Below are 23964 nucleotides of genomic sequence, written 5' to 3' on the forward strand. Positions count from 1 at the left end.
ATATAAAGTTTCATAAAACGCATACATACAATTGCATTAAGATGAAAAAACAGAATATAAACAGCACCCAGGAAGTCCCTTTGTGCCACATCCTGGTCACCATCCACTTCCCCACAAAGGTAACGGCTATCGAGTGCATTCTCAACAGTTCTCAACTGCCCCCAAAGGGTTGCAAATTGATTCTTGGAAGGGGGATGTCTTACTGTATTTATGTACAAAGTACAGATGTCCATGTACTCTATAAGCAGATGAACAGTATATCTGTGGATATCACGGGAGAGGGTGATAATGAAAAAAAGGTCGAGAAACATCACACTATCCTGACTGTGCAGTTTTGCACGTTTTGAACTTTGTCAAAATCTTGGCCCACTTCTCAAATTCGGGTGTTCTTTTTCCTTTTGATTTGTGAGAGTCTTTACATGTTAAGAATATTAATATTTTGTCTTGCATGTTGAGAATAACATTTTCTAATTTTATACTTTTATTTTTAACTGTGTTGACATTGTTTGTGTGCACAGAAGTTTAAACATTTTAGTTTGTTGGATCTTTTCCCTTAAGGTTTCTGGGAGTGCTTTCTCTGGTTCCCCGGAGCATGAGGACACAGTAGACTGCTGTCTGACTCAGGCTTGAGAAAGCTGAAGGGCAAACAGTTGTGGCTAGGGGTTGGGTTGGGAGCAAGCTGCCTCTCCTCTAACAGGAGGAGCGCCTGTTTTCCATGGACCAGAGTGGCTTGTGTTGCATGGAGTCAGCCTGGAGGTCATTTAAAATGGATCCCTCCCCCATAAGAGGCCCTTCTGTCCGGGGAGGTGAGTTCCACTGGAAAAGATTGGAGGTGATTATGGATTATAGAACTGAGAGGTCATCATAAGTGACAAGCTAGAGAAGAGGCCACTAAGGTCTGAATGTTTGTGTCGCCTCAAAATTCATATGCTGAAAACCCAATTCCCCACGGGATGGTATTAGGAGGTGGGGCTTTGGGAGGTGATTAGGTCATGAGGACAGAGCCCTCGTGAATAGGATTAGTGCCCTTATGAAAGAGGCCCCAGAGAGCTGGCCTGTCCCTTCTACCATATGAAGATACAGCAGAGAAGTTTGCAACATGGATGAGGGCCCTCATCCAACCATGTTGGCACCCTGATCTCAGTCTTTCAGCCTCTAAAACTGTGAGAAATAAACTTCTGTGGTTTATAAGCCACTCAGTCTGTGGTATTTTGTTCTAGCAGTCCAAACAGACTAAGACGGAGGCATTGCTCACGTCAGAGGAGCTACAGTCTGACATTCCTGGGAGGGCCCTTACCAAGGAACTCACACAAGTGCATTTTCTATTTGAATTGTCCCAGTAGTTTTATTCTGTTCTTTTGCTCATTCATTCATCGATTCAGTCATTCATTCAGTTTCAATTTTATTTATGTAGTTATTTCTGGTGGTAGCTATTCTTATTTTTTACATTTCAATCTCAAATGCCTTGATACACCTAAGTGTAACTTACCTAGATGTAATGTATGAGATAGGAATCTGACATTACCTTATATGAGAGCTACCCATCACAGCACTAGTGATGATGTGATTTGAAATATTGTTATTATATACAAATGAGTGTGACAAGTTGTGTCTGTCTCTAGACTTTTGATTTAGACCCACCCATCCCTCACCCTGTCCATTAATGTCATTAGGATTGTGTTCAATTTATACATTCATTTGGGGAAGTGTTGATAGAACTACGATACTGAGTCATTCCCTTCTAGAATATGGTATTTCTCTCTGTTTTTTTCAAGTCTTCTTTTAAGTCTTTTATAAAAGTTTTATAGTTTTCTTCAAATAGGTTCTACACATTTTTAAAATGTGTATTCCCTGTGTTTGCTATTTTTGCTCATATTTATTAATATTTTCCCCAGTATATCCTCTTATCTGTTTGTTGATTATTGACTTTACTATATGAATTTTAAAAATTGGTGTTTATTGAATTCTTTATTAAGTGTTTATTTTTCCTGATACTGTTTGATTATTTAAATATGTGAAATGGAAAAAAGTGGGCTAAACTCTGCCCCTCCCACTCAGTTGCCCCTCATCTTTATCGTGGCCCCAAAAACAGCCCCTTCAGAGGTCCCCTTTTCTCCTCACAAATCATAGCTTGAAAACCAGAGAAGTCAACAATCGGATTATCTGCAAATAATGGTTAGTGTGTCTCTTCTTTTATTGTACTTTTACTTCTTATTCTGTCACGAGGTCGTCATTCAATAAATATTTATTGACTTAAAGAATGAACAATGAATGATTAACTATGTTGTGTAGAACTTCCAAAGGTTATTAAAAATGCTGGTAAAAACACATCTTGATCTTTTTCCTGACTTTAAAGTGAAAGCTTCTAGCGTTCCATCACAAAGTGTAGTATAGTCTCTTTGAAGTAGATATTTTTTATTCCATTCAGGAATCTCTTATTTTTATTCTATTACAAGTTTTATAGGAATGAATACTGAATTTTATAAATGCTTTAGCAACATCTATCAAGATAATCATATGCTTTCTTCTTGAATCTTTCAGCTCTATAAATTGTCTTATTGTTGAACTAACTATCCTTACAGTCCCTGAATAGAAGTACTGGATCATGGTATCCTGTTATTTGAATACACTGTTGGATTTGCAAGCCAATTTTTTATATAATTTTTTTCTAAGTATCATTGCCTTATAATTTTCCTTTTATTAAGCTCGTTTGTAAAATTTCAGGATCAGGGTTATGCTAGCTCAGCGGTTGTCAACTCTGGCTGCTCATTAGAATCACCTCTAGTGACTTATTAAAATACAGACGCCTCAGCCTAATAGAAATTACTCTTCTCTACCTCATAAGTTTCTGTTTTTATGTTTAATAATTCAATATCTTTGCTTTCCTTTTATTTCTTACTGCATTGGCTGTTTAGTGTACCAGCTTCAATCTCTCTTCTTTCGTAAAGTAAGACTATATTTTTCCTCCACGTGCACAACTAGCTGGATCCTATGGTGTTCCTATAATTGTTAATTTCTATGTCTGATATAACTATAATTTCATTTTCTTTTTGATTCAAGAGTCACTTAGGAGAGGGCTTTAAAACCAAGTGATTTTTTAAAAAAGGATTTATTTCTAATTTTGTTATTAATTCTTAGTTTTGTTTCCCTGTGATTCAAGAATGTGACCTCTGTAGATTCCACTTTTTGAAATTTAATGAGTGCTTTTTTTGGTGGCATAATACATGGGTAATTTTTGTGAAAATTTAGTAACTATTTGAAAAGATGAAGTATACAAGCAATATGTTTTGAGGTTCAGCATTCAATATATAAACATTAAGTTAAACTCAATAATGACATTATTCATGTCCTCTATGTCTTTGTTTATTATTTTGCCTTCTTTGTTTTTCAAGGTCTCCTATCACTGTTTCCTATGGTCTCCTATGACTACTACACTTTTTGTTTTTCTTGATTTTGTTTCTAATCAGCCTGTGGAATATTAAATTGACCCACGTGATTTTAAATGCTCCCATAATTCATTATCCTACTAATTTCCAGTTGTACATAAAAATAAACAGCCATATATGTCTCTGCTGTGTGACTTGATGCTGGGGTACAGGCCTTAGGTCTTCTTCACTCTGGGCTCCCACATAATTTTCATAAGATGAGTCTTCTATTGCATTTAACGCTTAATAACTTAAATTTAACTGCTGCTTCCCTTTTGGTTCACATTTGTGCCACATATTTATGTAGTTTGTTCATTCATTTTTAAAGTTTCAGCTTATTCTCTCCTTGAAGCTTAATTCACATGAAAGAAGAACAAGCAAGTACGCGTTGACTTTGCCTCAGGGTTCGCTGCACTACGTCTTCCATGACTAAAGCAAGAGATTCAAATAAACATCTTCCATGTTCAGAACAATTGAATAGTTCTTTCAGATAAAGAAATTCAAAGATCAAATGTGAAAATATCTTGCATGATGAAGATATTACTGATTATTGTTTGATGTTAATACTAAGACGTTATGAACAATTTTTACACAATTTTCAATCCCAGTGCTGAAAATACAAAACTCCATGTAGTTTTGAAATCTGTTTGCAAACAGTAATCCTAGAAACTTTCTAGCTAAAAATCTGGAGGCAAGCCACCTTAAAAAAAGAATATTGAGTTCCAGTCTCTTCAACTTTTGATAAGTTCTTCAGTCTAGAGTTCACTAATTCACAACGTAATTCACACACAGCAAAATTCAAAAGTTTCTAATCTTTCACAGCACATTAACAAAGTCACTAGGGAAAAGTAGGCTGTAATTACCAAAGATGTCACATATGGCACACAATTTGAAGGAGACAGCCTAGATCAGGGAGCATTCTAACAAAAAACAAGTATAGAAGATAGGAATTTAAGATATCAGACATTTTAAATGCTTGATTATGTCTTCAAATTGCCATTTCACTCTGCTTCATATTTAGGGTCTAAAAAATACTCCCACCGCCTCAGCCTGTGGAGTGTTAAGTGGACCCATAGGAGACTCAAAGCCTTCCTTAATTCTGTATTCCACTATGTTTTAGTTGTACATGAAAATAAACGGCAGCACGTCATTTCACATCTTAAAGACAGCATTTGCAATTCTGTACATATCTGTCTGGAAATGGATCACTTCCAGCTGTATTTGGGGCTTATTTGAACATTTGCAGGTGCAGACTTGGCAAACCGCTCTACTCTTGGGCTTGCTCTTTGCTGTTCCTTCGCTGACTCAGCCGCCCATGGAGGGTATTTGGTGGTGGTTTACAACAGGCAGGCAGGAACCAGGTGCCTGGCTGGCACCTATCTTTCTACTGTGCACTCTTTGAAACAATTTTAACTTAGTTGTCTCCATTTTTTTATCACAGTACATAGTTGAGTTTAGGTTTTTGGCCAAATAACCCTTTTCTTTCAGTAGGCAAATAAGTCCTAGTTAAATATTTTTGTTCAAAATAATATGTGTCATCTTCTATCCTTTTACTATGTTTTCAATACTTCCACTTGATTCTTTTTGTTTAATTTTCCTATTTTGTAATATGATTTCTGTGTTCTTTTGCCCCCAGAAAATTGGAAATTATCTTTTTTTTTTTTTAAAGATTGGCACCTGAGCTAACAACTGTTGTCAATCTTCTTCTTTTTTTTTTCTTCTTCTTCTCCCCATAGCGCCCCCAGTATATAGTTGTATATTCTAGTTGTGAGTGCTTCTGGTTGTGCTGTGTGGGACACCGCCTCAGCATGGCCTGATGAGCGGTGCCATGTCCACGCCCAGGATCCGAACTGGTGAAACCCCGGGCTGCCAAAGCAGAGAGCAGGAACTTAACCACCTGGCCACGGGGCCGGCCCCAGAAACTATCTTTAAAAAGCTGTGGGAAGTACTTTTAAGTGATTAAACATTCTTAAACATTTTACTTTTGGTTCCTCAAGAAGCTATTTTGGTTACTAAAAATTGTTAAGCTTCTATATTCCCAAATTTTCGCTGTTAATCCACTGACATTGGTAAACACTTTCTTAAGACTATGTAGCGTTTGTTTTCCAAAAGTTACTTGTATTTCTTGAAATAAAAGGCATTCAAAATTATGATACTAATTCTTGCATGCTATGCTAAGGTTACTATTTATGCTGCAGAATACTTTCAAGTGAACTCTGTCTATTTATTTATCGACTGCTTATATCCTTGTTTCAGTCCTTCTATTTGCCTACAATAGAAGTGGGTGGCTTCTATTTTGCTCTCTCACTGTTTACTTGAAACCTCTTAAAATCTTCTTCCTAGGGCTTGAGCTGAAGAGCTAACGAAACAGATAAATATTAAAGGTCCAGCGATTCCAAAGGATGAGTAGGTGGAAGAGGAATTTAGGCTTCAGGCAGTCCAAACTGGGATTTTCATCTCTGTCTAATTTCTCTGGGTTTTCTGAGCCTGCAGAGTCAGAGCCCCATATTCCATTTCTAGCTTCCACTGGAGGCAAACCATTGCCTATGCCAAGCTGCTTCCCTCCAGCTTCTGCTGTCTGTGATTGGGGAGTGTTCTGTCTCAGCAAGTTGGGGAGTCAGGAAGGTATTTTCTGTCTGGTTCATTAATAATCATGGTGTTGGGGGTCACCAGCACTAGAGGAAACATCCTCAAAGGTTATTGACTCCATATCTCTTATGACTAGGGAATATTCTTCCAGTCTCTGCTTCCCCTCAAAATGGGGCATCGTAGGCAACCCAGTTCTTCTAGTTGGAATAGAATCTTCTTTTCATATTCTGTTTATATTTCCAGCCCTCATGCCTCAAGGTGAAGATAATAAGATGACTTTCTTAAGAAATCTGGGCAACCAGTTATAAACTCCAGAGCTTTCGCTAAGTATTTAATGAATATGTGGATAAAAAAGTTACTGTGTTCAATTTGAATTGGTATGAATACAGGTCTGAATACAGTCATGTGTCATTTAGTGACGGGGGTACATTCTGAGAAATGCGTCATTAGGTGATTTTATCGTTGTGTGAACATTATGGAGTGTACTTACATAAACCAAGATGGTACAGCCTACTCCACACCTACACTATATGGTACTAATCTTACGGGACCACTGTCCTATATGCAGTTTGTTGTTGACCAAAACATTGTTATGCCATGCATGACTGTAATAACCTTTTGCCAACTGGTTATCTAAGAGGGGCAAGTGACTCATTTTTCATTAATAGTAAATCCCTTTTCAGCAGATTTACTTCTGATTCTTAGACAGGCCTGAAATGAACTTGGTGAACCCTGCATATAATATCCTGGACAGGAAACTGCTGTAGTAGAGAAAGCTGTGCTGGACTGGGAGGTAAGACGGTTAACAAGCCACTGGGGGCACGTCAATTATCATGATCCTTAGTGTTCTCCTCTATAAGATGGGACTAACACCACCTGCACTGCCCACTACAGTGCAGAACTTTTGTGAGTAATAAATGAGATGACATGTAAAAAACAATGTGTCAGGATCAGCAAAGCTCCCTAGTGGAGAAGCTTGCATCACCCCTCCTCCCCGAAGTAGAGGGGAGCAGAAGTTTCCTTCTCACAGATTTCACTCCTCTGTATAGGAGAAAAATATTTCAGCTACAAGAGAGAGAAACAGGCAGTCTGTTCCACCTTATCCATTCATTCACTCATTCATCATTCCTTCAACACAACAGTCCACAAGGCCAATTCCACCCTTCATGAAGCTTGCATTTTAGTAAGAAAGATGGCCAATATACACATACAGAAGCAAGATCAGTGATGGACATCATTAAGAAAAGTGGGAGAGAGAGCCAAATGCTAATGAGAAGTTGTTGGTCACTGTGTATAAAGTTTCAGTTATGCAAGATGTACAAGTTCTAGAGATCTGCCGTACAACATAGTCCTATAGTTAACAATACTGTACTGTGTGCTTAAAATATTTGTTAAAAGAGTAGATCTCATGCTAAGTGTTCTTACCATGAAAAAGGGGGTACATAAAAAACTTTCTGAGGTGATGGATACATTTATCACCTTGATTACGGTGATGGTTTCATGGGTTTCTGCATATGTCTGAACTCAGCAAATTGTATACGTTAAATAAGTATAGTATTTTTGGATATCAATTATACCTCAATGAAGCTGTTAAGAAAAAAAGGAAAAGTGGGAGAAAGGACCCAGGAAAGGACCTGATGGTGGAGGCACATTAATTGTGATTTTAGGTAATATGGTCAGGAAAGATCCATTTTTATTTATTCTGAAGAATTAAAACATGCAATTAATAAACAGCCTGGCAGCAGCATAATGCTTACAATTTCCAAAAAGAATTCCATATACCTTTTTCTTTTTGCATTTTTGTGACAGCTTTTTGAGGCACAAAGTCTAGATATGCTCTGGATTTGAGAGGTAGACACAAGGCATCTAAGACCCAACTGGACAAAATTTCCAAATAATGAACATACATACCCATTTCATGTCTGGTGCTGGCCACACCTACGCCATATGCCTCTAAAACTTCCTTTACCGTCCTCATAGATTCATCATAACTGGCTGCCATGCCAAGGAAGTTATAGGAGCCCATGTTGATGACATCTTTGATGATTCTTCCAGTATACCTGCAGCGAGAAGGGCAGGTGAGCACAGAGGGCTTTCACATTTAATATTGTCCTGGTGCCCCATAAAAGACTTTCACAAAGAGATCTCAGGTCTAGCCCAAATAGTATATTTTCTTTTGACTTGCACCGTTGTTACTCCAAAACAGTTTGCCCTTAGAGGAATGTAACCCCGTGATGAAGCTGAGAAGGGCATTTGGAAAACAAATCCTGAGCCATGGAGTGTTACTTAGCCCTAATTTTCCTTGGGTGCTTGCTTTCATGATACCTGTGCCCTGGTTTAAATTTGAACAAGACCTTTCTAAATGAGAAAGAGCTGTGGTCATCACTATCTGCTTCTGCAAAAGGTAGGAGGGTATAATTTGTCAATAAACCTGAAAAAGGCTCTTCTTGGCTGGCTCTGTGTATCCTGCACCTTCTGACACAGGTCTTGCTTTAATTGCAATATAAACAAGCCACCCTTGGCGACTTAATTACTGTGACTTCCCCCACTGGCATCATGAGAGCTTGCAAAGGCCTGAATGGTGGAAGCCCAGCTATTTGCATGCTTTGGTTTTTTCAGATCTGTAACCTGGTGCCCACGCTAAGACTTCCTTGAAATGATTTTCTTTCAACCAAGCCCCTCCAGGTGGCTGCCTCACCTAAACGTCCAGTTGTAGTCATCTGACACCCTCTCCAGCATGTCGAACAGAGACCCTGGTGCACTGCAGATGGGCCGGTTCCAGTTGTCTCTGATTCTCATGTAAAGATTCCGTGTGTAAAAATTCTCAAAGTTTTGATACAGTGGCACAAAATCCTGTAATAACAGAGGCAGAAGGTTACCTTTGGTCTCTCCCTTTTAGTATTTCACTTGCAATCAAAGTCTAGGAGAAGACCTGGAAAAGCCATCAACTATTCCATCTGTAAATAGTTTTTGAGCAAGGGTCTGTGGGTAAGGGGACAGGTGGAGTCCACAAATAACTCTGCGAGGCCTCCATCCTTAAAGAAGGTACAGTTTAGTGGGGGAAGCAAAAACTGTGAAAATAAAGGTAACAAAGACGACACTATAACACAAGTCCCAAAATGAGTAGCAGAGACAGTGAATTCCTGAGGAAATCCATCTGAAGGGTAATAATAGATGTTTATGTCCAAAGCAGTTTAGTCAGAAAAAATTGGTTGAATGATAATTTAACCTTAACTTTTTTGAACTTGACTACCCTCACTCATTGTGTTTTTAGAAATGTGGATGAACTTGAACTGTTGGGCCTGTTGGCAGGTGGCTGGCTGTCATATAGCGGAGGGCCCAGAAACCAAGTTGATGAGTTTGTGGAGGTAACTGGCTTCTCTTGCAGTTGAAGTAACAGTACTATTCTGCTGCATAACATGTAATCCAAGCCTGAGGAATTTGCAATTAAGCTGAGGCTCAAAGCAAGACATGTATGACTGTGTCCTCTAACTCCTGATAGTTAGTATAAGGCAGAAAGTGCAAAACCTTGGCCTAAATCAAGTATTTTGGGTGTTTGTAAGATCAGAGCTAGAAGGAGAGTCACACCTTCTGGAGGAATCAAGGTGGCTGCATGGAGGAGGGGCCTTGGAGATGGGCCATGAGGTGGAATGAGATTGCCATGGGCAGGGATGCCTGGAGAAGGCACTCAGGGTGAATGGGTCTACATGTGGAAATATAGTGTGTATTTGAGAAGAACGAGTAAGAATATCACTCTGCTCAGAACCTATAATGGCTCCCATCTCACTCAGAGTCAAAGCCAAGGTCCTTATTGGTCTGGCTCCCTCTCAGATTCTACCCCTACCTACTATTCCCCGTGGTGTGGAGGAGGCTACAATGTCAGCTGGGCACAGAGTAGGAGCCTTAAGCGTCCACATGAGGAACTCACACATTACCTGGAGGCAACGGGGAGTCATTGAATAATTACAAGTGGACTTTCTCATTCTCTCTCACACCCTCTTTGAGTTCTTTGCTCTCCTTCCCCTTATGAAATGGAGTTGATTTCCTGCAGGAATAAGGAGGACCATGGGGAAAGGCTGTGTGGAAGACCTTCTTGTGCTACTGGCTTGGCTCACTCATCTCCTGACCTGGTCCATTCCAGAGGAAATTATACAAAATCTGTAGGTTTTGATGGCTGGTGGCTGCATCCAAGCCACAGTCTTTTCTGTCACTTCACCCTTTGGTTTTCAGTGACAATGGTATCATTCCTGTGGGAGAATTGTGATTATCCGTAAGAAAGAATGTTCATAACCACCTACTGGGGACTATCCATTGCATGAGAATTTGAAAGATGGTTGAGGAACTCCACTGTTTACATTTGTAAGTTGAAAATCTCATATCAAATGCATTGGCTCTCAAATAGCTAAATATCTTGATTTTATTAGGTGATTTAAATAGGTTTTATTATGATTACATCTACAAGATTGTGATAATCAATTATACCCTTTTATGTTCTAATAGGCAAATGGACATATTTTTGAGAGAAAAGGAGATTGTATAATTCCAGGAAAATCTTTTCCAAACTATTTCCTCTTTGATTTAATAAGATGTTTTTTCAGACTGTTTACCAATTTTTGGATTACTCTGTCTCCCCAAACATTGTTTATATCTTTATATTTCTTTAAATTTTTTTTATTGTGGTATCATTGGTTTATAACATTATACAAATCTCAAGGGTACATCATTATATTTCAATTTCAATTTCACCACCCAAAGACAAATTACAATCCATCTGTGTCCTTATATTTCTAATTGTTATTTCTTATTTGAAATGACATCATATAAATTCATCCTATCAAGAGAGAAGAGAGAAGTAGGTCTGGAAGTAATACTTCTGGACTCTGAATAGAATTATATTTTAGATTTTATGAGAAATATTACTCAAAATAAAGTCAACAGTTGGTTTAGGAGAAAAGTTAACATTTGGCTTAGTAAAATAGTTGGTTTTAGGTAGAAGAACTAAAACATTATGTCAACAAAATTAAAACAAAATTAATTTCAGACATGGAACCACAAGATACACAAGATATCAGGTCAGAGGGGACATAGAAATCATAGAGTTCAAATACCCATTTGACAAGCAAGGAAAATCACACCCAGCAAGGTGAGCAACTTGAACTCTCTGGTCAGCCTCCAGCTTATCCACTATCCCAGTAGTCACTTTAGAGTGACCTCGGGCTGGCATTTGCCCCAGCTTCTCCTAGCTTTCCTCTAAAATGCCGGTGAAGACGAACAGTGACCCACAATATGGAAAACTGAGGGCAACAGATTGCCAGACCATGGAGGAGTGTCCACTCATCATAAGGAACTTGACACTGACTTGAGAAAACAACCTGGGGTTTCCCATCATTGATGCCTCATAAAGATGTGTCATCGTGGGTCCTGAGGGAAGGTGGGAAACTATTCCATCCTGCCCAGACTTTTTGGTTCCTTGCTCAGAGATCCAGAATTTCTACCTATGAGGAAATGGGCAGCTAGCTCTTCCTTGAGATAAATGCTCTGAGGGCAAGATACAGGATTCTAACCTAGTTTTCAGGATCAGTGAAGACTTTCTGCCAGGGAATGATCTTCAAATTCAATAGAATTTTAAAAAAATTAGGCACTTGAAACTTCTCTGCCAAAGGGATGGGCTAATTTTTTAACCTTCCAGAGCCACTTCTTTTGGGTCGTGTGAGTGCTAACCCAGATCTGAAACACATTCTCGGCGGTCTACTTGTTCCTGAGGGGGACAATTGAGCTTGGAAACTTACTTAGAATTCAAGATCTGGTCCAGGGAAGAACTACCTGGCTTTGGAGCATTATCCTCTTTTTCCTTTGCATCATTGAGTCTTCTTGGCTCTGCATAGGTGTACTTTCACCCCACCCTATTCCTTTGAGCACGAGTGAAGTTTCTTCAGAAGCAGTCTATACCTTCCAAAGGTCAGTGTCCTCTAGTCTCAGGTAAGCCTCCCATAGCATTTTAATTATACCAGAAAATCAAACTGGACTAGATATTGCAAAAACAGGCATTGCAATAGAACATATCTTTATCCATTTGTACATTTAACTTATCACTTAGCCTACTTACTATCTTTATCTTTCTTTCTAACACAAATGGCTGCATGTGAAAGTGAATCTCAGGCTGTGAGTACACAATCATTTTTGGGGGTGGGGTATAGGAGGTTTGAGCAAAATCTTAAAATGCAGTCATAAGAATGGCTTTGTTTCTTCTGCAATTTGACAATCTTTCTTTTTCCATCTTTAAACTTGTAGGGTATTTTTTAGTTTTCCAAATGTTATAGATATTTTTATCCAACTTTTATAGACAAATCAATGGAAAGTCAGAAAATTTGAGCAGATAAATTGGGAATTGTACCCAGTCCTAAAACCAATGCTTTTTCTTCTTAAACCATGCTACAGGCCTTGGTGTTTGTAAGCAAGCAAAGAGAACATATCCATGGCCTATTGTAAAAAATGCTACCAGATTTGGAAGCATGTCTCTTCTTATTTGATTTAGCTACATGCCGACTCAGTAGCAAATAGAATCATGGATTTGTAGAGAAAGAAAAAATCGTTATCAAACACCAGTTATTCGTTTGTGCCTATATTGACACTTCTGTTCTCACCTAATATTTCATTTTATACCCTTATTTCCTTTTGAGAAGCAGCTATTTTTCTTACCTGGGTTGAGCTCAGAATAATAAACTATGTTTGTGTTTTCTTTTTGTTGGAAAGGGTAACTGTGCTATAAACAGTTCTTTGAAGTAAGAGAAACACAAACTGAAGATGGCTAAATTTAATTTTTTTATTAAGAAATTAGAGGAAGGTCAATAAAAGTTGACAGGCACAGTGCTTGTATGTACTCTACCACTCCTCTAAGTCTTGTAAAATGAAAATTAAAAGATATTTAAAAAACAAAATAAATTTATAAATGACTAGAAAGATGAGTATCATCAATTAATCATAAATATTGATGGATCACAAAAGATAGAACATAAATAAGATCTGGTAAATGGAGAAATAAGACCATAGAAAGCCATAGCTCTAAATCATTTGTAGAGATGACTGATGTGGATATAAGCTAACTGTAGGGGAGCTTCAAGCAGAGAGTCAAAAACTAGAGGAAGCTGATAGTCAAGGTGATTAACTGGGAAACCAGATCTCTTTGTCCTCCTTTTATTGGGTTAATAAGTAAAAAGCAGTCATATTGTCTATAGGACAAAGCAAGATGGTGGGAAATAGGAACTGAATGGAAGAACAATGACCCAATGTAGAGAGGTGGGGAGAGCACACAGTAAGAACACAAACTACTGGTCCTGGCAACTCATTCCACATCCCTTCTACAATCACTCAAGGTAGATGAATACCTAGGCAAGCAAGGATTCTTAAATACAAAAATAAGCGTAAGACAAAGCATCATCTCTATTTAAGAAAGACTAGCACCATAAGAGGCACCAAATTCAACAAGGAGAAGAATCATCATCTGGTGAAAAGACTTAATGAAACAAATGGGAAAAGAATTTAAAATATACATAAGTAATATCTTTAGAGAGACACAATAGAACAATGCCTTTAAAAAGATAGTTTGAAAGGGTAATGAACATAGCTGAAAAGCAAATTAATAAGCTAAAATAATGAGTTGACTAATTTCCCCAGGACATAATGCAAAAGGACAGAGAAAAGATAATATCAAGGAAAAGTCAAGAGATATGTAAGACAGAATCAGAAGATCCTATATCTCTCTAATAGGAGTTGCAAGATTGAAAAAAGGAGGGTAAGGAGGAGAAGAAGAGGAAGAGGAGGGAAGGGAGGTAAAGAAGAAGAAGAAGGAGGAGGAGGAAGGGAAAATTCCAGAGAGGAAGAAAGGCTGAATCTTAAGATGTAAATGATCTATCACGTACCAAACGGAGCAAATAAGTAAAACTCCACATCAAGATACATCCTGGTTAAATTTTAGATCTCCAAGGATAAAGAGAAAAATCTCCAAAGTATTCAGAGAAGGGGAAAAGATAGTTTACAAACAAGGGAATAAGAATTAGATTTCTTCAGACTTTTCTTAGGTGATAGTGGTGGAAAAGATTATGAGGGAAAATTATTTTGAACTTAAAATCCTGTGTTCAGCCAAGCGAGCAATCAAATGAGAGCCAAATAAACACATTCCAATATATATAAGGAATCATGAATTTAACTCCCACAGGCCTTTTCTGTAATAATTGAAAGTGCACCTCAACAAAACAGAAAATAAAATAACTGAGGAGGAAGATGAGAGATGCTAGAAAAATAGTGAGTGAAGAAACTGATGGACTATGGTTTAGCCCAAGTAGTTTTATGTATGCAGTAAAAAGAAACAGAAACTAAAAATTAATAAATAAATGACAACTTGGAGAATGGGAATTTGGGAGAAATAAAGTGAAATTTTATCAAATTCTTCTGGTCAGGAGAAGACTGTAATTATTGAATAATAATATCTAAATTCTGAAAATATGCATTAAATACTCATAGAGAAGCACTGAAAAATGGCAAGGGACTACTATATACAACTTCCTAACAGTGAGAAGGAGAAAAAATGCAGAACAAAGAAAAATCAATCAAAGGTACCAAGGGTATGAAAGGAGAAATATTTAAAATAAAAAAAAGGAAAACAGCAGAAAATGTGAATGTGAAATATAAAGATGGCAGGAATAAGTTTAAACACATGAATAATTAAAATATTTGGTTTAACCATGTGGAATTGCCAATGTTTGACTGTTTTTGACCCATAAAAACAGCAATTTAATGTGGTTGAAGTAAGTAATTGTTCATTGATTATATTATCTTATTAAAATACAGAAGCTTTCACATTTGTTTTAAAGATAAATCTATATGCTGCCTAGTAGAGACATACATTTTATGAAAATGATGAAGACTGAAAATAAAGAAATGGCTATTGAAAAAAAGCAGATGTATAAATATTAATATCAGGCAAATATAGTACAAGAGAAAAGCATGATAAAGGGAAAAAAATCCACCAAGAACTTTAAGAGCCATGGACACTTATTATCTGATAGTTACATTGAAATACATAAGAAAAAAACTAACAAATTCACAATCATAGTGGAAGGCATTAGCACACATTTCTCAAAAATTATGTTTGGGTAGACAAAAAATTAGTAAGTCTAGAGGATTCAAATAACATAATTAACAAGTTTGTTGTAATAGACCTAAAAGACAATATTCAGTTTTTCATGGCACTCATGGAAAATTACAAGAAATTCCAATACAACTCTCTGAGAAGCTCTGACAGCTAATAAGTAGGAAATTCATTAAGGTGATAGCATTTGAAATTAAAATCCAAAAATATCAATAGTTTTCCTATATGCCATCAATAACCAATTAGAATATGGGATGGGAAAAAAGATAGTATTCAAATAGCACCACCATCAAAAAGTCATATCCAAATAATCATAAGAGGAAATGGTAAGACTGTAGAACAAAACAGAATATAAAATTTTATTAAAGGACATAAGAAATATCTACATAAATGTAGAGACATATCACGTTTCTGAACAGGAAGAATAAATATTATTAAGATGTCGACTTCAAGAGTGATATCAGCATGATGGCAGAGTATCCCTTTGTCTCTCCCCTCTAAGTTACAACCAGTCAGACATCCATTGACCAGCAAAGGACTCCCTGCACAGCACACTAGAACACTTGAGAAATCCATGCACCTAAACATCTGAAGGTGGGTAGTCTGGACCTCCAGGAGGCAGTGGAGCTATGGGAACAGGCCCCTCTCACCCGCCTTGAAGCTGTGTTCCAAAATGTGGATCATCACATAGGCAAGTGAGCTGGGGACCAGAGGCTGCAGGGTCAGACAGGGCAATTGTGGCTTAGCCTCTGCCCGGCCTAGTGTTGGCAGGTGCCACACATGTCCTGAGGCTTCAGCACACAGCAGAGCCAGTGACCCAGTCTTTCCCACTCCCCTGGCAGTGGTGCCAGTCTTTCCATCAGTGGCGATATCATCTAAAACATGGATTTCCCCAGCGGGGTGGTGTGCCCTGACCTGAGGTTTCAAAGCACACCAGTGCACACAAGCCACCAGAGGCTGCAGGACAAGCAACAACACTCATAGCTTAGCCCCTGCCCCTCCCCAAGAAGTGGCAGGTGGCACCTGTGACACTTGAAGCCTCTGGAACCACAGGAGAAACCATGACCCAGCCCTAGTGGTGGTACTTCTGACCAGCTCTACCAGCAGTGGCGGCTGCAGACAAGACCCAGGGTACCTGACAGTGACAGCAACACCTGCGAACCCAGTGCCACTGGAAGTGGTGCTGCCAGCACCCATAGATAACTTGGGAGCAGCAGCACAGGTGGTGCATGGGGGAGTAGCACCCAAGCCCGTGGAGAGCCTGTGGAGAGCCAGCAAGGTAACATGAGACCCAGGTGACCCTGCAAGCAGCAGAAGTGCTCACAGCTTGATGACCCTGGGGGCAACACCTGAGACTGAAGCAACACTGTAAGCAGCAAGGCACCAGCAACCTCAGAGGTACAAGCAGCACAAGGAGGGCACTGATGATGCCTTTAGCAGAGACAGTGGAAGGTAGAAAGTGCAGGCTCTCAAACACTACCAGAAGTAGCTCAGAACCAAAATAACCAAAGCCTTACCCAAATAAGAAAGTTGTTTACTACCACAAATGTGCAAGCAGAGGATCAACTCATCAAGTACCATGAAGAACTACAGTAACATTGCAGAGCAGGAAAGAAAATGATAACTCTCTAGAAACCAAACTTGAAGTCACAGAAGATTACAATCTAATTGACAAAGAATTTAAAATAGCCGTCATGAGGAAACTCAATGAGTTATAAGAAAACTCAGAAAGACAGTCAGTGAGCACAGGAATAAAATTAATGAGCAGAAGAAGCACTTCACCAAAGAGATTAAAACTCTAAGAAAAACACAAACAGGGGCTCGCCTGGTGGTGTAGTGTTTAAGTCTGCACACTCCACTTTGGCACCCCGAGGTTTGCTGTTTTGGATCTCAAGCACAGACCTTATGCTCATCAAGCCATGCTGTAGCGGCATCTTACATAAAATAGAGGAAGATTGGCACAGATATTAGCTCAGCCACAATCTTCCTTAAGCAAAAAGAGGAAGATTGGCAACAGATGTTAGTGCAGGGCCAATCTTCCTCACACACACACATACAAAAACCAAACAGAAATGCTGGAGATGAAGAACACAATTAAGGAGACAAAAAACTAAAGTAGAAAGCATTGAAAATAAAGCAGACCACATGGAAGAGAGAATTAGTGACCTTGAAGATAGAAATCTAGAAATTATTCAGGTGGAAGAGAGAGAACTAAGATTTTTTAAAAGTGGAGAAATTCTATGAGAAATATCTGACTCAATTAGGAAAAGCAACATAAGGATAATAGGGCCCCAGAAGGAGAAGAGAAGGAGAAAGGAGCAGAGAGCTTATGCAAAGAAATAATAGCTGAGAACTTCCCAAAACTGAGGAAGGAGCTGGATATACAAGTACATGATGATAATAGAACTCCTAAATATCTCAATGCAAAAATAACTTCTCCAAGGTGTATCATAATAAAACTGTCAAAAGTCAATAACAAAGAAAGACTATTAAGGGGGCCAGAGACAAGAAAATAAGTTACTAAGGAATCCCCACCAGGCTATCAGCAGATTTCTCAGCAGAAGCTTTCAAGGCTAGGAGAGAGTGGAGTGGCATATTCAAATACTGAAAGACAAAAACTATTTGCCATGAATACTCTACCCAGCAAAGTGATCCTTCAGATATGAGGGAGAAATGAAAGTTTTCCCAGACAAACAAAAGCTGAGGGAGTTCATTGCCAGTAGACCTGCCTTATAAGAAATGTTGAAAGGAGTCCTCCTACCTAAAAAAAGACAAGGTTTTAAGAAGCTTTGAGCACGGTGATAAATAGACAAGCAGAATCAGAAAATTTCAACTTTATATCACAATAGGTTAATACACAATTTTAACACAAAGGCTAAAGGGAAATAAAGCATCAAAAATAACCACAACCACTTCAATTTGGTAACAAACTCATGATACAAAAGAGGCTAATTTGTGACAACAAAAACAGAAGGGGAAGAGGAAAAGGACAGAACCTGCATAAACAAATAGAGATAAGACGCTATCAGTGGAAAAAGAACTATCTCATCTATGAGAGCTTTTATACAAACCTCAAAGTAACCACAAAACAAAAATCAGAGCAGAGTCGCAAATCATGAAGAAGAAACTGAGAAAAAAATCACATAAAACCACCAAAATGAAACGGCAGAAATAAATACAAGGAAAAAGAAATATTGGAAATATAGAACAACCAGAAAACAAAAGATAAAATGGCAGTATTAAGCCCTTATATGTCAACAAACACTCTAAATGTAAATGGATTGAATTCACCATTCAAAAGACACAGAGTGACTGCATGGATTAAAAAAATGCTGCCTCCAGGAGACTCATCTCAGCTTTAAAGACAAACATAGGCTCAGAATGAAAGGATGGAAGATGATACTCCAAGCAAATGTCAATCAAAAGAAAGCGGTTGTAGCCATACTTACGTCAGACAAAATAGACTTCAAGACAAAAAAGATAGCAAAAGACAAAGATGGACATTATATAATGATAAAAGGAACATTCCACCAAGAAGACAGAACACTTATTTACATAAGTAAATATAAGCACCTAACATAGGAGCACCAAAGTATATAAAGCAACTGTTAACAAACCTAACTGGAGAAATTGACAACAACGCTAACACCTCACTTACATCAGTGGATAGATCATCCAGACAGAAAGTCAACAAAGGAAACAGTAGCCTTAAATGAAACACTAGGCCAGATGGACTTAACAGATAGAAAGACAGAACATTCCATCCAAAAGTAGCAGAATACACATTTTTCTCAAGTGCACATGGAAGATTCTCAAAGATAGACCCTATGTTGGGAAATAAAACAAGCCTCAATAAATTTAAGAAGGTCGAAATCATATCAAGCATCTTTTCTAACCACAATGGTATGAAACTAAAAATCAACTACAAGAACAAAGCTAGAAAAGTCACAAATATGTGGAGATTTAACAACGTGCTACTGAACAACTATTGGATCAATGAAGAAATCACAGAATAAACAAAAAAACACCTGCAGACAAATGAAAATAAATATACCAAATATTGTATATATACAATATACCAAAACTTGTGGGATATAGCAAAAGTGGTAATAAGAGGGAAGTTTATAGCAATACAGGCCTACCTTAAGGAACAAGAAAAATCTCAAAAAACAATCTAAACCCATAACTAAAAAAATTAGAAAAAAGAACAAAGTCCAAAGTCAGTAGAAGGAAGGAAATGATAAAAATTAGAGCAGAAATAAATGAAATAGAGACTAAAAAAGCAATAGAAAGGATCAATGAAGCTAAGAGGTGGTTCTTTGAAGAGATAAACAAAATTGACAAACCCTCAGCCAGACTCACTTAGGAAAAAAGAGAGAAGACTCAAATAAATAAAGTCAGAAATGAAAGAGAAATTACAACTGATATCACAGAAATACAAAGGATTATAAGAGAATACAATCAAAAGCTATATGCCAACAGTTTGGATAACCTAGAAGAAATGGATAAATTCTTAGAATGATACAACCTCCCAAAACTAAATCAAGAAGAAATAGAGAATCTGAATAGACCAATCACAAGTAAAGAGATTTAAATAGTAATCAAAAATCTCCCCCAAACCAGAAGTCCAGGACCAGACACCCTCTCTGATGAATTCTACCAAACATTCAAAGATGATTTAATACCTATTCTTCTCAAACTCTTCCAAAAAGTTGAAAAGGACAAGACTCTTCCTAACTACTAGAACCAGACAAGAAGAACACAAAAAAGGAAAATTATAGGCCAATATAGCTGATGAACATAGATGCAAAAATCCTCAAGAAAATATTAGTGTATCAAATACAACAGTACATTAAAAGGATCATGCACCATAATCAAGTGGGATTTATTCCAGGGATGCAGGGATGGTTCAACATCTGCAAATCAATCAATGTGATACACCACATTAACAAAATGAAGAATAAATACCACATGATCATCTCAGTAGACAAAGAAAAAGCATTTGACAAGATTCAACATCCATTCATGATAAGAACTCTTAATAAAATGGGTATAGAAGGAAAGTATCTCAACATAATAAAGCCCACATATTACAAACCCACAGCCAATATCATACTCAATGGTCAAAAACTGAAAATTATTCCTCTAAGAACAGGAACAAGGCAAGGATGCTCACTCTCACCACTGTTATTCAATATAGTATTGGAAGTCCTAGCCAGAGCAGTTAGAGAAGAATAAGAAATAAAACTTATCCAAATTGGAAAGGAAGAAGTAAAACTGTCACTATTTGCAGATGACATGATTCTGTATAAAGAAAACCCTAAGGAATTCACAAAAAAACTATTAGAAATAATTGAATACAGTAGAGTTGCAGCATACAAAATCAACATACAAAAATCAGTTGCATTTCTAGACACTAACCACAAACTAGCAGAAAGAGAAATCAAGAATACAATCTCATTTACAATTTCAAGAAAAAAGAATAAAATACCTAGGAATAAATTTAACCAAGTAGGTGAAAGACTTATACACTCAAAACTATAAGACATTATTGAAAGAAATTGAAAAAGATATAAAGAAATGGGAAGATATTCTGTGCACATGGATTGGAAAAATAAACATAGTTAAAATGTTCTTATTATGTAAAGTAATCTACAGATATGATGCTATCCCAGATGCCGAGGACATTTTTCACAGAAATAGAACAAAGAATGCTAAAATTTATATAAAACAGCAAAAGACCTTGAATAGCCAAAGTAATCCTAGAAGAAAGAACAAAGCTGGAGGTAACATATTCCCTGAATTCAAAACATAATACAAAGCTATGTTAATCAAAACAGCATGTTACTGGCAGAAAAATAGAGACATAGATCAATGGGACAGAATTGAGAGCCCAGAAGTAAAACCGTATATCTGTGCATGGCTAATATTTGACAAGCAGGCCAAGAACATACAAGAGAGAAAGAAAAGTCTCTTCAGTAAACAGTGTTGGAAAAACTAGACCATTATCTTACACCATATACAAAAGTTCACTCAAAATGGATTAAAGACTTAAATGTAAGACCTAAAATCATAAAACTCCTAGAAGAAAACATAGGCAGTATGCTCTTTGACATTGTCTTAGCAGTATCTTTTTGACTATGATATCTCCTCAAAGAGGGGAAACAAAAGAAAAAATAAACAAATTGGACTATATCAAACTAAAAATCTTCTGCAAGGCAAAGGAAATCATCAACAAAATGAAAGGACTCCCTATTAACTGGGAGAAAATATTTGGAAATCGTATTTCCAATAGAGGTTAATTTCCAAAATATATAAAAAACTCATGCAACTCAACAACCAAAAAATGAACAACTAAATAAAAAATTGGCCAGAGGATATGAACAGAAATTTTTCCAAATAAGATATACAGATGGCCAACAGGCATATGAAAAGATGTTCAACATGACTAATTATTTTGGAAATGCAAATCAAAGCTACAATGAAATAGCACCTCATACCCGTCAGAATGGCTATTATTAAAAAGATAGTAAATAACAAATGTTGGAGAGGATGTGGAACCCTCATACACTGTTGGAGGGAATGTAAACTCGTGCATCCACTATGGAAAACAGTATGGAGATTTCCAAAAAAATTAAAAATAGAAATGCCATATGACTCAGCTATTCCACTTCTGAGTATTTATCCAAAGAACATGAAAATACCAACTGGAAAAGATATATGCACCCCTATGTTCATTGAAGCATTATTCACAATAGTCAAGACTTGGAAGCAACACAAGTGCCCATCGATGGATGAATGGATAAAGAAGATGTGCTATATACACAATGGAATACTACTCAGCCATAAAAAAGACAAAATTGTGCCATTTGTGACAACAGTGTGGATGGACCTTGAGGGTATTATGCTAAGCAAAATAAGTCAGACAGAGATAGACAAATACTGTATGATCTCATTCATATGTGGAAGATAAACAAACAAACACATAGGTAACCAGAACAGATTGGTGGTTACCAGAGGGGAAGGGGGGGTGAAAGGAGTAAAGGGACACCTATGTATGGTGACAAATGGAGAAGAGATTTTTGGTGGTGAACATAGTACAGTCTATACAGATGCCGAAATATAATGATGTACACTTGAAATTTTACACAATGCTATAAACCAATATGACCTCAGTAAAATAATAAAAAGAAAAAAGATGTCAAATTTTCCAAAGTTAACCTATCCCTATAGATTTAATATATTACTAATTACAACGGCAATAGTTTATTTTTAAAAATTCAATACCTGACAAGCTAATTCTAAAGTACACACAGAGAGAAAATCTTTGAGTTACCTAAAAATTTGTAGATTTACCTAAAAAACAGATCAACATTTCAAAGCAGTGGGTAAAAAAAAAATGAACTATTTAATTAGTGATATTGACACAGTTTAAAAATCTGCTTAAAAAAATAGTCCTCCTACTTCACACATAGAAATAAATTCTAGATAGATTTGTGGATTAAATGTGTAAATAAACACCCCAAATCATAAAAGTACTGCATGAAATTATTGGAAAATTTGTTATAACTTTAAGATGAAAAAAATGCCCTCCTAACCATGATGAACTCTTCTTCCACAAAGAGAAAAAAAAACTAACAGCAAAAATAACAACAACAAAGAAAACATAAAAGAAATATTTAATGCATGTGACTTAAAAATTAAAACTGTATGTGTGGCTCAATATAACATAGAGGGGGCTGGCCCCATGGCCGAATGGTTAAGTTCGCATGCTCTGCTGCAGGCGGCCCAGTGTTTCGTCGGTTCAAATCCTGGGCGTGGACACGGCACTGCTCATCAAACCATGCTGAGGCAGCGTCCCACATGCCACAACTAGAAGGACCCACAACTAAGAATATACAACTATGTACTGGGGGCTTTGGGGAGAAAAAGGAAAAAAAATAAAATCTTTTAAAAAAAATCCTTAAAAAAAATATAACGTAGAAAAAGTTAAAAGCCAAGAAACAGAATTGGAAAAATATTTAAGATACATTTTATGGATGAATTACTGATATAAGGATATAAAAAGAGCTCCTGTAAATCAGTAGGAAAAAACAATTTAATGAAATCATGAGCAAAGAATATGAATAGACAATTCAAGAGGAATAAGTATAAATGACTAATAATCATAGGAAAAGCAGCTCAGTCTCACTATTAATCAGGAAACTGGAAATTAAGAACAAAAACGTTCACCTATCGAATTGGCAAAAATAAAAATATGTTGATAATATGAACATATCAAGTACTGGTGAGGAGGCAAGTTCTCTTAGGTCCTGTTGCCTGCAGTCTGGCTAGGCAAGGTTTTTGAAGGGCAATTTGCCAATCTCTCAGAAGTTAACATGTACATTCCTTAGACCCAGAAAGCCATCTCCAGGAATTATCCTCCAACAAACGCATATGCTGTTCATTGAAGAATTATTTGCAGTAATTAAAAAATGGGAATATAAATAAATAATTATATGTCTATATTATGGAATACCATAATGCAACTATTAAAAGGAAGGAGGTCATCCTGGACTGGCATGTAAAGATCTCCAGACATGTAGCTAGATGAAAAAAAGCAGGTCACACAACAATATGTATGATATGATACCATTTATGTTAAGGAGAGGACCGAGGAGGTGCAAATAAGCATATGTGTCATTAAGTGCATGAAAAAGACACAAAAGATGCACAAAGAGATTGCTTTTGCTCATTATTTCCATAATAAAAAGGAAAAGGAAAAAAGACATCAGTTGGAGAGGGGGCTCTTTATTAGGGCTT

General features: G+C 37.1%; 1 protein-coding gene across 1 annotated transcript in view; it reads right to left on the reverse strand.

The window, feature by feature from the left end:
• The window catches only part of SPTLC3 (serine palmitoyltransferase long chain base subunit 3), a 113733-nt gene that overhangs the window by 80172 nt on the left and 9597 nt on the right, over positions 1-23964 (reverse strand). The window contains exons 2-3 of the mRNA XM_046678288.1: positions 8713-8867; positions 7926-8074 (exon numbers count right to left, since the gene is read on the reverse strand). Coding sequence (XP_046534244.1) covers positions 7926-8074; positions 8713-8867 — 304 coding nt within the window. The remainder of the gene's footprint in view (positions 1-7925; positions 8075-8712; positions 8868-23964) is intronic.

The sequence above is a fragment of the Equus quagga genome, chromosome 12 (assembly GCF_021613505.1).
Source record: "Equus quagga isolate Etosha38 chromosome 12, UCLA_HA_Equagga_1.0, whole genome shotgun sequence".
In the NCBI taxonomy this organism is placed as follows: Eukaryota; Metazoa; Chordata; class Mammalia; order Perissodactyla; family Equidae; genus Equus; species Equus quagga.